The sequence below is a fragment of the Zeus faber genome (genome assembly GCF_960531495.2).
Source record: "Zeus faber genome assembly, chromosome: 13".
Classification (NCBI taxonomy): Eukaryota; Metazoa; Chordata; class Actinopteri; order Zeiformes; family Zeidae; genus Zeus; species Zeus faber.
In genome coordinates, this window is record NC_137198.1 from 16,361,477 (window position 1) to 16,376,484 (window position 15,008).

The 15,008-nt window shown below is 46.4% G+C and overlaps 1 protein-coding gene across 6 annotated transcripts in view; it reads right to left on the bottom strand.

Annotated features, from left to right (window-relative positions):
• Nucleotides 1-4,297: 4,297 nt before the first annotated feature.
• Nucleotides 4,298-15,008, bottom strand: part of LOC307238695 (regulator of G-protein signaling 6-like) — a gene marked incomplete at both ends in the record, with an annotated part of 38,592 nt that continues 27,881 nt past the window's right edge. Inside the window, 15 exons of one of the 6 annotated variants that reach the window (XM_080011795.1) lie at nucleotides 4,298-4,374; nucleotides 4,710-4,769; nucleotides 5,572-5,661; nucleotides 6,640-6,826; nucleotides 7,015-7,140; nucleotides 7,448-7,620; nucleotides 7,772-7,873; nucleotides 7,963-8,037; nucleotides 8,350-8,431; nucleotides 9,114-9,190; nucleotides 10,244-10,308; nucleotides 10,723-10,774; nucleotides 12,416-12,522; nucleotides 12,633-12,683; nucleotides 14,036-14,135. In XM_080011795.1, the coding sequence (XP_079867921.1) occupies nucleotides 4,324-4,374; nucleotides 4,710-4,769; nucleotides 5,572-5,661; nucleotides 6,640-6,826; nucleotides 7,015-7,140; nucleotides 7,448-7,620; nucleotides 7,772-7,873; nucleotides 7,963-8,037; nucleotides 8,350-8,431; nucleotides 9,114-9,190; nucleotides 10,244-10,308; nucleotides 10,723-10,774; nucleotides 12,416-12,522; nucleotides 12,633-12,683; nucleotides 14,036-14,135 (1,398 nt within the window). Of the gene's footprint in view, nucleotides 4,375-4,709; nucleotides 4,773-5,571; nucleotides 5,662-6,639; nucleotides 6,844-7,014; nucleotides 7,141-7,447; nucleotides 7,621-7,771; nucleotides 7,874-7,962; nucleotides 8,038-8,349; nucleotides 8,432-9,113; nucleotides 9,191-10,243; nucleotides 10,309-10,722; nucleotides 10,775-12,415; nucleotides 12,523-12,632; nucleotides 12,684-14,035; nucleotides 14,136-15,008 lie in introns of all 6 variants that reach the window. The other 5 variants (XM_080011794.1, XM_080011797.1, XM_080011796.1 and 2 more) reach the window with 5 other exon arrangements.

Below are 15,008 nucleotides of genomic sequence, written 5' to 3' on the forward strand. Positions count from 1 at the left end.
TTTTGGACCCGCTCCGTGATCTAACGTGACACTAAGACGTCATTACCCTCCTCACTGTGCCAGCCTGCCGCCCCGGACTGGAAACCAGCTCTGACAGCCATGACCCTGCGATCCCCCGACTGGACAGGTGACCCTTGACCCCCGCACAGCCATGGAGACGGTGCTCGACCCTACCACTAATACAAGCAGACCTCTGGACTATTGTGCTAACGCTCTGATGTGGAGTCTGAGGTTTAATCGCTCTCTTTCTCTCTCCTCCCCGCTCGCTTTCTTTCTTTTCTTTTCTGTCTTCCTTCCTTTTGCCAGTTTTCATTATGACACGAATGGGTCACAATGGATTTGCCCACGTTCTCGTCCTCTCTCCGTTGTATGATATTTCTGCATATTTTATTATTTTTTTTGTTTGTTTTTTTACTTTTGAAAGACCGGCTGATTATTTGTGTAATTCTGACTTGTTGGGTTTGTCGAGACTGTATTGATACCTCCGTCGCGATCAGGTGAACAAAAGCCACAACAACTCAGGCATCCTTCGTTCACTTTGCTGTTGATTGTTCAGCCACTCAGCCCTGAATCATGCGATTGTATTCAATTGGCAAAGAAAGACAGAACCACTTTGTAAGGACCCCGTTATGATGTACTCCCAGAAGCGAATTAGTTTGCTGCAGTTTTCCTGTCACAGTAACTACTGTCTTGCTGTAAATAACATTGCAATAATAGGTTTCTATTCCATGGCTGTTTATTGGGGATTTATTTTGACTTGCGTTATACTTTCCATTCTGAGTCTTGAATTGAACTCCAGTCCTCCATTCTTGTGGAAATCATTCACTCTGTCGCCTGTGACTTAACACAGAGACTCCTTTTCAAAAAGCGTACAAGGACTATACCAGTAATTATACAAGGACACACTCTTTCCGTCTCTCATTGGATACGAGTCAGTATGCACACAGGAATACATTGTAAAGCTCCAAGTTATCTGTGATATTTTTCATCGAGTGCATTTAGGAGGAGGCCCAATGCTTTATGAAATCGGGAAGGTATTTGAAGTACTGTATCAAAAAGCCTTTAAGCTCCATGTACAGGTTGCACTTTTTATTTTATTTTATTTTATTTTATTTTTATTTTTGAATCCTATTATGTGATTGCACACTGCAGGTGCAACGTATTTGAATGATTTGTGAAGAAAATGTCTTGATTCCGTAGAGGAAGAGGGGTTACCCGCATTATCACATCCGTCTACGCTGACTTGCGAGAAAAGCTCCGGCTTTCCCTCTTCCCCGCATCATTTATTTATTTCTATCCAACACCTTCTTATCTCCTTTTAACAAAGACTCCATCTGAAACCAGTTTGATTCTTCTTACCAATGTCATGCCACACAAGTGAAAAACCACGTGTCACATCATAGTCCTCTAAACGCCATCTTATACGAACAGATCTATGGTGCAATCCTGAACAAAAAAACAAAACAAAAACAAATAATCCCCTCAAAATGCAAAGTCATTGACAGTGTCGGTTTAAAGACAAGTGTCACCAATAATGTAATAGCCTGTATACCTCGTCAAAGACACAGCAATAGCTCCCGGATCCCTCTGTTGGTCCCTGCAGGGACGGAGAGCGAGACCCGGGGGTCGGAACGGAGCCAAGAGGAGATGAAATGGACGTGACTGGGTGTTTGTTTCATCTTCAGCTGTAAATACGAGTCCAAATGGAGAGAATGAAGTCTTTGTAAACTATTTTTATTGTTCTGACAAAAAATTAAAAAGAAAGAATCTTTGCCCTGGTAACGCCCGGGTTTCCTCTTTTGCCGGTTTTGTTTGTGTGACAGTTACCGGCGAGCACTGGTGCCGGTTCCCGTGGAATGGACTGGTGAGTGAAGACCGCCGTGTCTGAGGCTTGATTGTGTTGTATCCATGTTGTTTTTCCATTCGTCCCTATACGGTAATAACCGGTGGACGCAGTGACCGAAGAGCGCGTTCTTCTGGTGTGGAAATCTGCATTGTGGTAGTCTCTCCTCTTGCCTTGAGAGGAAGCTGTTAAAAGGAGTATTAAGACACACACGCAGGGGGGTACAGGTCCATAGATTTTATTTGGTACCCATAATAACAGGAGCTGGGGTCTTTGTAGTGCCAGTAGTTATCTTGCTGATTGGAAAAACTAGAAGCACAAATTGCCCTGGATATATTACATGCATAGTAATGTGCCCATACCATAAAATGTGCTGTCAAAATAAGAAAGATGAACAATCTATAGAGCCAACGTACGATGCGATGTTTAGATAGTTTCAATGTGTTTGTGCAGCATAATATTCAGTACAATGATCTCATGTACTGGGCGTCTCTACCTTTTATAACGAAGAGGTTATCAGTCATGATGATGAGGATGATGATCATAAATATGACCTGTACAGTGCAAATACTATATTAGAAAATAATATTCTGGAATAGATCATGTGCTCATCCAGCGGCGTGATCTGGTGTCACTGTAGTAACTGGCAGTTAAGAACGTGGCCCCGCGGGGGAGCTGACAAAATGAAATCCTCCTCAGCCCACGAACAATCCCGTCAGCTGAGGAAGAGGTGTGGCTTGAGCTGTCGGTGGAACAGTGTTCCTCGTTGCATTCAGTAGGTTTTTGCGTCCCATTGGGAGCGCTGCCCCAGTGTGGCGTTTTAAAGGGCTGTTCTGCCCCATCTCATCCGTCTCCTCCTGTCTTTGGAGAGGTTGGGAAAAACTTTGCGTTTTTCTCATCCTGATGAGTGATTAGTTAACTCTCCATCGACATGCACACCAGGGGTTAGGGAAAAAAGTGTAGAATTCCCCAAAGCATTAACCCCCCCCCCCCCCAAATAATGACATCTGACATGTTGCCAAAATGAACGGGGGAGAGAATTACTCATGCAACACAAAGGTCGACTTCTCTTGTCGGGCAGTAGGCTTTGCATTTCCCTTCTTTGAATGGATATTGGTGAATTAACTCGACGACCTTTGTCATGAAAGCTAAGTTGTGGATGGCCGGCGATGCGGTGACCTTCATACGGAGTCATCGCCGCGGCAAACAAAATCCCATTTTGGTTCAAAACAGCAGCGGTGACATCACTAAAGAGGCACAACGTTTTAAGCCCCTCAGCTATTAGATAAAAGCAATTCTGTGTGTGGGTATTTAAACTAAAGAGTTATGCATCTCATGTAATAATGAGCCAAAAATAATGCAAAAAAAAAAAAAAATGAGCCTCTTAATGAAGCGGCTCGACTAGAATAGCAAACGGGTGTATATTTTTTGTCTGGTCTTCATGCCGACTGTGTATATCTCACGTGATGATCTATTGTATAAACCTAAACATCAATTCTGAACAAAGACAGTTAACATGCAACGCATTGTCAATGCTACATTGAGCCCTTTTCCCCGGATTTTGGAATGTAATGAAAAACCCTTTCTGGAATAGACTTATCGATTATAATTAGTCGAGGATACAAACAGAAATATACATTTGATCACTGCTGAAAGGTTATGTTTATCAGGAGACTAACATATACGTATAATGTGATTAATATGAAACATATATCAATTTCAAATATATATTTAAAAAAAAGGATTTGGATAAGTATGTCATCGTTGTGGTGTGCTCAAGTCTTTATTGCTCACTGCCCTTGGAGGTGTGGAGTACGTCTGTCTATGCTCCCATGTGACTTGGATGAAACTCGTGTCTTCCTTTAAAATCGGGGCCGCCCCCAACTTTTCGACCCACCAAATATTTGGTTGGCAACCCAAGTAGTCAACTATTCTGTAAGTGTTCTTTGGATATTATCTTTCTGCAAATCTCGCAACCTTGATTTACCATTACTGTTGGATCCGTCCACCAAAGACCAAAATCAACGTTTTTTTTTTTTTTTTTTTTTTTTTTTTTGTGATACCAGAGATGTGCTTATAGTTTTCCAGGAGATATTCAAAATACAAAAATGACATAAAAGCATTAGAAATGACCGATCCGGTTTGATCGCCTATGACCCTAATAAACCATTATGCCGCCAAACTGTCTAAGCAGGGGAAGACCTCAACGGTATGTGCTTGTCTTGCGGGGCCGTGTGCCGAATGGTGCGGTGGCTGAGGTTGACGTTGTCCTTGTCGTTGGGCTCTTCCGCCTGCGATACGCCCCCCGAACACGCCCAGCGGAACAACTGGCGCATCTCCAGAATAGCAGCGGTCTTCTGTTCCGTGTCCGGGCAGCGTCGCCCCCCGCCCGGCCCCTCCGTCACGCCCGCCGTCCCGTTGCCGCGGCGGCGGTCGCCCTCCCGCGGGCGGCTCGCGACCCCCTTCCGGCCGGGACTATGTCAGGACGATTGCATCAGGCCTGTCAGGCGCTTGCCCGTTAACGACTTGCCCTGGAAACGCCAGCGGACAGCAGAACATTAGCTTCGCCGAGACGCCGGGGTCACACACACACACACACACACACACACACACACACACACACACACACACACACACACACACACACACACACACACACGAGCGCAATATGAATGACGCTCACCTGGAATGTTTGCGTCCGAGACACACTCGACAAGATCATCGCCGCGGCTACACAGAGCTTTTTTTACAGGCATGATGGACGAGGATACGGTGTGTAATGAGACTTATCATTGCGAAAGCCAGCGGTTGTGAGCCAGCCAGCGTTTGTCTGTGGTGCGGGCAGCTCCGGCTCGAGGTGACTTACCACGCTGCGAGTGAACTTCTCCAGGGAGGTGCGGCGGCCCTGTTCAGTGTCTGCTGGCTGCTGCTGGGGGTGGGGGGTGGGAGGGGGCGGGGAGGGGGGGGACCGGCAAGGGGTGGGGGGGTAAGGTCAAGGTGTTGATAGGGGCGGCGGTGATGTATTTTAAAGTGAGGATATGAGGTGGCGTCAGCGGTAGGAGCCATGGACACGGTGGAGGTTAGAATGTGGCGTTTAGGAAACGGCGGAGGCGTCGACTGGCCAGCAGGGGGAGCGGTGGCCAAACGGGGACCGGCATGAAGGCTGTTATGTACAGGGGGGGAGCTGTGATGCGCTGCGGAAGCCCCGTATTACACAGGAACCACCAAGTGCTCGTTTGCTTTACTTTGTGGGTCTCGGGCGAAAGGGTCGCTGCTTTTCACCCAGGCCTCATTGAGCTGTTGGTTTCCATCATTCACAGCACATCTTGACATCACAACCTTGCTGAAGGCTTTGCTGTTGAGAAACGCAACGCTCTACTGCACAGTGGGAAGTTTCTCAACAGTCAAGCTTCAGTGACTTTGTGCCATGAACTGTTATAAATGATTGGAACCGACATTTTAACGAGGCCCGGATTGAAAAACGACTAACCTATCCTTTAAATCACATCAATACTATTTTAAGCACAGAATAAAGGATATTGACAGTACTCCGGTTTGCGGAGTAACACCACAACTCCTCAATTCTTATATTTTATACTTCCGTTCCACAACACTCAACTACATTCAACTGCAAACAAATTCATATTTTTTGAACATATAAATAGAAAGGTGCAAAATGCTCATGTCAATCGCAACGTGGGGATGAAAGTCTTGAGAGCGCGGCTCACCTTTTTTCTGGCTAACAAGAGGTCTTGGTATATGTTGGATCGCAGAAAGCGTGCATAGCTGTCACTTTTCATTAGCTTGAAGATGTGCTCCTGTAATAGGAAGGAGGGAGAAAACGGATTACGGGGGTTTGAGTGTGTATCAGCCTGAGGATAAGGAAGGAGAAGAGGAAGAAAGAAAGAAAGACAACTAAGGGAGAAAAACCGATAGTGTGAGGGGGGGGGGGATAAGATGGTTATATAATTGTGTGTGTGTGTGTGTGTGCGTGCGTTAAAGCATGGAAACCTAAAAGCAGTGCTGTGTGTGACAGGTCTAAATAAATGTTGTACCACCACAGCCCAATAGGAGAGTCTGCACCCCTTGACACGATCTAAACACATGGTGCCTGAGGAATTAATGGCATACTGTCGACACAACCCATTCAATGACATTACTCGGCTCATTAGGCCCTAGAACGCAAGCCGTTCCTCCCCTTTTCCCACATAATGTGGTGTGTTGTGCGGCTGTCGTGTGTGTCTGCATGTGAACAAGCGACATATTTAATGTGGCAGTCCGTAGGATTTGTCCGTGTTGGGTGAGTTCAATTGCGAGTCTGAGAATTCCATTGGAAAATGCAATAGAGACAAAAGAGTTGTTTTTTTTTCCCCGACACCCAGGTTGACCCTCATCTTCGACGGGTCGGATTATTTCCTTGCAAGTTTGCCCTCTTCTTATCAATTGATTTGTTTTTGTTTTTCGTTTTTTTTGCGGGGGGGGGGGGGTTTGGTCACTTGAAATGGTGGGGATATTTCTTCTATCTACGCCGCTTTATCAAATTCACAGCAACTGCTTTGCACTTCTTGCACTCGCCCGATCTTTGGATTTGTGCCAAAAAAGGCGGACCCCGCCACCAACAATGGAGCGGCATATAGAGGAGCACATGCATAATGCATAATATTAATAATGAATAATGCAAATACCTTGATGCAACGGCTGCTTCTTATAATCTTACGTATTACCGCTTAAACCGTGTCCAACTGAACCAAAAATGGTGCGATGTGTAAACACCCTCCCCCCCCCTCTCCCCCCACCTGGGCGTCCTCGAAGCTGTATCGCCCGGGGTCTTTGAGGTTCTGGCTGGTGCGCTCGTAGCTGTGGGAGTCCAGATTGATGGAGCTGGGCGCTCCTTCCGCCAGGAACTCCTGCCAGATCTCCTGGGCCCTGGAAGCCACATCCTGCAGGGGCCGGCGTTTCAGGTCCTGAACTGCCAGCCAGAACCTGTACACACGGAACATCTGCATCACATTATCTCTTCACCAGCCCCCCTCCTCAGGTGCCATTAAAAAGCAAAAAGGAAAAAGGAGTCAGACTCTGCAAAAAGGTGCAGGTAAAACTGTTTGTTAGACTGTGTGTGTTACGCTGTGATATACAACGCAGCAGTGGTGGTACAGGGGGCTGGGACTCACCGTAGGTTCTCCGAGCTGAACTCCGACTCCAGGAACTTGAGGAACTGGTCCCGTCCCGCTGGGTCCTTCAGAGCCTCCTCCAGAGAGAAGCCCCACTTCTTTACACGCTGCTGGCTTGGGTCACGACTGCGGAACAGAGCGGTACGAAGCCAAAAAGTCATACTGTACCGTACTGTATACAATAAAAATACCTTTTTCATCACAGGACCTTTTGCTCCGAGACTGTTAAGCTCATTAGAGCGAATTGTGTTTGGCAAGTTGGAAGTCGGTCAAGCCAAAACGCAATCAACCTTTGATTGCAATTTCTATCCATATTACATTGATAGTCTGGGGAAAAAACCCCCAAAAACTAAGGGTCTCTCAAGGGGCAGAACTGTTCAGGCCACTGCACTTTTGGCTTTCATTCTAACGTCACCTTCTCTCGAGGCCTCACCTTGCTTCCAAGTCCCAGAAAGAGGTGTCGTCACTTATCCAGGGGTTAGAGGGTTCGGTGACGGAGGCAAACGGGTCATACTCCATAAACTGCTCCGTGTAGCTCATGAGGCTGTCCGCCACTTTGGACACCTTCATACAGTGTCTGTCTAGCTGGATGTTCAAGAAGGTGATCTGAAGGAGAGAGGAGGGGGTCACAAACTAATTGGGAAGTTAAATAAAGGGACGGCTCATCAGTCAGCATCTCGGGTTGTCACGATGATCAATGTGGGCGACTTGAGCAGCGTCAGATGTGACAAGCCTCGGAGACGGCCTGCGGCGTTACCTCCTTTTGAACGTCCTCTTTGGTGGGCTTCTTGACCGGCTGTGAGGGGATGTGCGCCGGACTGGGCTGGCTCTGGTTCTCATCTGGCACCCCGTAGACCGACTGCGGGAGAGGAAAGAAATAACTTAAAGTGCCAAGATGATGATTTACGACATTGTTGGACGTCCGCTCGCACAGATCCGCCGGCGCACCTTTTTTACCCTGTGTGGATTCCTCTCTCTTCGGCACTTGCGGATGTCCATCTCCGTGGTGTTGACGCAGCCTGGCTGTGAGAAGGAGAGACGGGGTGTGTTTCCAAGTCGGACAACAGGGTTTCGTCAGCATGCGATCTTGGATCTGCGCAGCCTGCTCGCACAGCGCCAGGCTGCTCATTCATCCCAGCAATGCAACAGTCTGCCGCAAAAGTCCGGTACGGAGTCTTGACCGGTACCAAATCGGATACTGGCATCGACAGCACAAGCTCAGGTATTCACGGGGCTCCAAACGTCCATTCTTTTTCCTACATTTGCACGTCTCTTCCGACAACCACACCTGCCTCTCGCTGCCTCTGTCCTAACCCCGGTCGTAACCGCACTCACCACTGGGCGATGGACATCCCAGAATGCCCTCTCTTGGCTGTCCAGAATCTTCCTCTCTGCCTTGTCTTTCTTTCTGTCGATTCTGGAAACAGAATTCCGGTCAAAAAAAAAAAATCTCAAGTAGACGTTTAGTTATGTACACACACACACACACACACAGTCAGTATGCCTCACGTAAGACAATTCAGCTGCCAAGACAAAAATAAAAAAGGATCAAGTTCTGCAACCTTTCTTCTCACCTCACCAAGCGATGCCTGCTTTTACCACTGGTGGGGCCCAACACTTACATAACTGGCATTTCGTGATGGCCCCATTTATCTGCATGAACTGCAATGTAATCTCTCGCTGTCTCTCCTCTGCAGGGCAGTTTCTCCTCAGCGCCCCAATGTAAAATATTTTTAAACTCGAGCAGAAAACTAGTAACCTCTGTCCGGTGAATAACAAATGGGGTTTACTGTTCTGCTTTTACTTGTCCACCACTAGGTGGAGATCTTACCGAGAGATAGAATTGAGGGAGATCATGCGTCTACCGCAGGTACATCACCAGAAGGTTGACATGAAGGAACACATACTGCTTCCGAATGAGTCATTCTAGAGCTGAAGCAGCAATACATGCATTCTTTACGAGGATGGCAGCCTAATATAGTTCACAAACACCTACATTGTGCATGCAGTCAGAGGTTTCTATATATATAGCACTGTATATAAGACTGAACGTAGTTATCTAGTGTGTGATAAATGTACTTCTATATATTTCCACTTACTTAACTTGCGCTTCGGCTTGCATGAAGATGAACTCCCACTTCCTGGCGAAAGCGCGCTGCAGCCGGGCGAGGTTCTCCTGAAGGAGCCAAACCGGAGGAGGTGTTTCAGAGGGAGGGGGTGAGTTACGGGCATTTTTTTTTTTTTTTTTTCCCCCTCACAGGGTTAAATGATCCATTCGGCTGGAGTTGAAGAAGTCGAAGCCCCACGTAGGCGCCCCTGGGTAAAGCGTATAACCTATGTCCCTCGCCCGTGCATGCGCCTTGTACCGCTCAATGACTCCAGCTCACAACATCACCCTCAGCATCCTTAGCCCCCGCCAAGACGCCGTGCATGAGCCAAAGGTAGCGCTGAGACGGGGGGAAATAAAGGTGCCTCGCTTGAGATTAATTAAAAAAAAAAAAATGTGTACAAACCTTTATCACATTTGCATGGCAACTGAATGTTATGTCCTTAATAAACACTATTTAACGAGCGTCTGTCAAACATACATGACCTCGTTTGATGGGAGAATAACTCTGCGCACCGACTACCACATAGAGGAATGAGGCCCGGAGCCATAAAGTGACCCAAATAGGAGAGGAAGAGAAGTCTGCAGGACAATAGCCACTGTATGTTGTGAAACACTGTGTATTCATGTACTTTTTACATGCGATGGCAGGTACTGACTCAGTGAATACAATTGTGTGATGCTGAATTGATATGTCAATTAGTTGTTTTATAGTGTAAATTCAATGTATTTTAAAAGATAGGCTTGAAAATGAAATGAGATGAAATAAGAAAGTGAATAAAATGATTGTAAATACATACTTTAAATATATACTCATAGGGAGAAACTATAGAAACTCGTGAAGGGAGATTTTTTATTTTTTCGGCCTTCAGTAAATGTGTCACAGCATTTTAAAGGTTGTATCAGTAAGACTTCCTCCTTCACTCAAGTTGGGCGCACGGGGAGCACAAGAAGTGCTTTGCTCATGATGAAATTCTTGTGGGTCGCCAGTAGTTGGAAGCGATAAACTAAGAATGGTAACTCTCACTGATGCAACCTCTGAGAAATAGCTTTTGTAAATGAAAGACTTGAATAAGGGGGCGTCCCTGACAAATCCTAATCAAATAAGAACAAAGCACTTACAGCCTCGTAGTCAGCCAGCTCCAGCCTGGCCTTGTTCTGCATGGTGCGCTTGCACAGGTAAATGGCTGGAGGGAGGGGTGAGCGAGAGAGAGAGAGAGAGAGAGAGAGAGCCATGACAAATTGTATTTGAGAGAAAGCCCCAAAAAATAGGAGGCAATCATTAGCTCATAAACTCTTCAATCTTTTGAAGGGAATATTTCCCCTCACTCTGCTCGGTCTGACATCTACACGTTTTTGGCATTGGCAGACACCATATTTTATCATTTTAATTACAAGCATAATTAAATACAACTATACGGACCCTAAGAGGTGATACATCACTGACTGCTGCTTTGTCTTATCACCCCCACCCCCCAGATCTACACTGTAACCATTTGAACTTCAAAGAGGATGATGGACGCACAAGAATACTTTCATATGTGTTTTTTTATGGTATTTATAGAGCACAGTGGCCCAATAGGCAATAGACCGTGACTCACCATAGTCTGTGTTCTCAGGCTCCCAACAGTTTGAAGGCCAAAAATATGGAGACTTGTGAGAGAGACAAAATCACAAAAAGAGCAGATTTAGGCCCCCCGATAATTTTCATTTTATCCACTCTGCCGCGTTCTGTCGTCCATACTGTAATTTTACTTTCCATAGTGTCCCTTTTGCCTAGGATGCCCCTTCGCCTGTTTTACATAATAGGTCAAAAGAAGACGTGCAGGCCGGTGATGATCAATGATTCACCGCACCTCAATTATCTGGGGAGCAAACCGCTGTATTCCGCCGGGTCTACTGTATATTTCATTGGCCATTGCAACCGAAATTACAGATTCAAAGTTGCCTTGCCCATTAATAATGGATCCCTCAGATCTACCGTGCATTATTAATAGTGGGCAGAATTAGAACGTGGTGGTAGGCGACCACATACTTCATCACTAATATCACTGAAATGATAATTAGCTTCCAGAACAAAAGGCAGACACATATGGATGGTGCGCCTTGGTGGAGCACAGCCGCGCCCGATCGGAAAGTGAACGTGCACTCGCTTTTTCCCTTCTCTAATAATCACCCCAACTCAGGGGCCAGGGTGAAAATAAGGAATGTTTCCCGGCTGTACGCACAAATAAGCAAATCCCTCAACATGGTACCTATTTATAGCCACGTGGCACTACACACCAAAAAAAGCCTTTGTCATTGTTCCGTGCAGCGCAGCCGGCGAGACGCGTCAATACGTTTGAAATGCCCCCCCACGCAAAGCTCTTTTTAAAGGCCCTCATGACGCTGGCCTGTTGCATCATGACAAACATCAGAGGGAATATTTTTAACCCCCCACTGAATGAGCGCGGAGGGGTGACACACGCATGTCTCCTCGCCGAGCTCCGCGCACATAATGCGCTTAAGCTCGGGCAATGGGAGTGTAGATAAACGGATTCTGGGGTAGATTGCAAGGGCGGAGCGGGGAGGTTGGGAGGGTGACACGGTGGAAAGTGCAGGCAGGGTACAAGCAGCTCCGCACGGTTGCCCATGGGGGAGCCTGCCTACTGTAGCTGGCTGGATTAGTATGCTAATGCACCCGTCACGGGAGTGAGTCACGGCGAAAGCCCAACGCTTTCAGCGGGACCTGTCAGAGTTCATCCCGGATCAGATGGAACAATGTAAACGCCCTCAAACGGGCACCTGCAGCCGGCCTGTTGGGCCTGAGCTGCAGCCAGCGCTGACACCAAGCCTCTGCCAGCAGGACGACGCCTACCTACCCCGTTAGTGTGACTGAAGGATTTATTGGTATTCTTTCTTTGGTATACTACAGTGATTATCAATCTCTTTGTTATCAAGGACCCTCAATTTGATATGCAGTAGATGTTTTGTCTTATACCGTTTTTGACACCAAAATTAGCGGGTTTTTTAAACCCTCAAAATAGGCGATTAATACCTTTCCCATTGCCAGGAGGAATGCCTTTTTTTCCCTGATGCGTCATATTCAACGTCACAAACGCGCCGGAAAAGAGGGGTGTCGGGGTTCCAGTGTGATTTGGGAACAAAACAGTAGAGGAGACAGCAACATAAATAAACAACGACATAAAACCCGGGACCGAAACCCAGGTTTTTCCTTTCCGACTGGTGACCAATGACGGATGTTAGCGGATGTTACCGGGTGTTTGGTGCCGTGGGAAAGGGGTATTACAGTACCTGGAAGCGATAAAGGGTTCCGTCGTCTTTGAGCGTCAGCACGTGGTCAGAGATGGGGAAGAGGTAGCCGTGGGCAGCGAACAGACTTCCAAGGTGGATGGCTTCAGCTGTTTTAAGCAAAAGAAAGGTTTGAAAGTTGACCAGCTGCCTTTCTGACTGAGATGTTAGTGGTTAGTGGGCACAGCAAGGACTCTGGTTCTCTGCTGGAAGGCTGTACCTGCATCCTCGATGAGGAGATTCTTCATCAGCCACTGGACGATATCTGCACCTGGCATTGAGAGAAGGATGACGTCAGTAGCAGCATACCATGTCACAGAAGCACACACACGTGTGTGTGTGTGTGTGTGTGTGTGTGTGTGTGTGTGTGTGTCTTTAAAAACAAGATTAGTTAGGATTATGTACTGTGCATTTAAAACAGCACTGATGTTCTTGAATCAGGGGTGCATATTCAATATTAACCATGTTTAAAATAGCATCAAATACACTAAATTATGAGGACAAAGCTAGGATATTAATTTTGAAATTATTTTGAGGGCAGAGAATGTGTCCTGACAATAGCAATGTCCTATTAATGCTGGTGGGTGTGTTGTCCTTTTAAACCCCATATGCACACACACGCACACACGCACACACGCACACACACAGGAAGTAATTTCTCCAAAGGCTGTAATGCACAAACGAGAACAAATCGCCCCGAGAAAGTTCCTGTGATTGCACTCCCCATTGCCTCCCGAGTGTCAGAGGGAGAATGAAGAATAATGGGGAAAAAATGTTTTAAAAAGTGAAGTTTGGAGCGATCAAAGCCGTAGGTCAGAGCTGCCAAGGCTGAGTAGGTGTTGTCAGAGAATATGCAACTGTTCTCAGTGTACTGTAACTGTACAGAGGAAATGAAAGTGTCTGTGGATTCCTGGCTCCCTCCCATCCTGGACAGCGCTTGGCTCAGCCTCGCTGCTTGGCAGAGGCCACTGGGCCCAGGGAGGCAGAGTGGGAGTGACTCAGAGAGAGGGAGTCACCCTGCCTCCAACACTGCTCGCTTATTCACACACACACACACACACACACACACACACACACACACACACACACATACACACATGTGCACACACAAACACACACACACACACACACACACGCACTGACATACACAACTACACACAACACATCAGTGAGCACATACACGTGCTCAAGCATCTGCCCACCGACAAACATTAAAATACTCATAAAAACACACAAATAATTAAGTGTGCACACAATCACACACACACACACACACACACACACACACACACACACACACACACACACACACACTCACACACACAGACACGCATGCACACGCACCAGCTGCTGTGACAAGAGTAGCACCACACCATAGGCGTCATCTTCAGAGGCCGGGGTCTTATTGGCAAAGACATTATCTGCCCCCGGCTGCAGTAGCAGCAATTTAAATGAGCCCAAAAGGTCATATTTGCCTTACTGACTCGCTGGCTTTCTGTCCCTTTTCTTTCTCTGTGTCACCCCAAAACACATACGCGCTCACAGACACACACACACACACACACACACACACACACACTCACAAACACACACAAACTGGGGCACTGAAATATTGTTACCAACCTGATACCACACTGGGGATCTTGGACAGGAAACTCTTGACGGTTCGGATGGCGACCCCTCCTGCTTTCTCATCTTGTATTCGCGTGACGATGTCTTCGATCTGCGGGCGGGTCAGTGGAAGCGGAGTGTCTTTAAAGCTCATGTAAAACCATAATAACACCAAAATCCATTTACTTGGTGCGTAAACAGTTAACCAAGGTCATCCGTGTAACTGACGTGAACTGACTTGACGTGTGTGTGTGTGTGTGTGTGTGTGTGTGTGTGTGTATGTGTGTGTGTGTGTGTGTTTGTGTATAGGGGCAACATTCAACATTTGTCCAGGATGAGGATGATCTGCTGCATCTGTCATCACACGTACAGAGATTTCTATTATTTAGGGTTACATATGTTACACTAACACATTGGTTTTTTTCCCTGTAATTCAACACTAAGCACAGTGAAAAATAACTGCTGTTCCGTGCAAGCTCGTGCAGAGGGGGTGGGTGAGGTGCCCGAGCACCTGCCCCTTTGTTCTTCTGTAATTTTACATTCACTTTTTCTTTTTTGTTTTCCATTTGCTTTGGCAATGTAATCATGTTTGAGAGAGAGAGAGAGAGAGAGAGAGAGAGAGAGAGAGAGAGAGAGAGAGAGATATGTGGTATCTACTGATTCCAGTGGCACAAGCACAAAAAAATGGAAGACAATTCAATTGAACAAAGCAATAAATAAATAAAATTCATATTGGTAATAATGATATATTAATCATAATACTAATAGAATAAAGAAAATTAAAGTAAAAAAAAAAAAAAAAACATTATAAACCGCACAAGAAAAAAAAGCCTCAAAATGTAAAACCTCAACTCAGCCCCACCCTGGCTCTCATCTTTGTAAATCGCAAATTGTTTTACTTCCCCCACTAAAAAAATGTAAAAGTTCCCATTTAGCTGGACCAAACACAAAGGCAGTCTCCGAGAAATGTTCACAGAACGTCTGA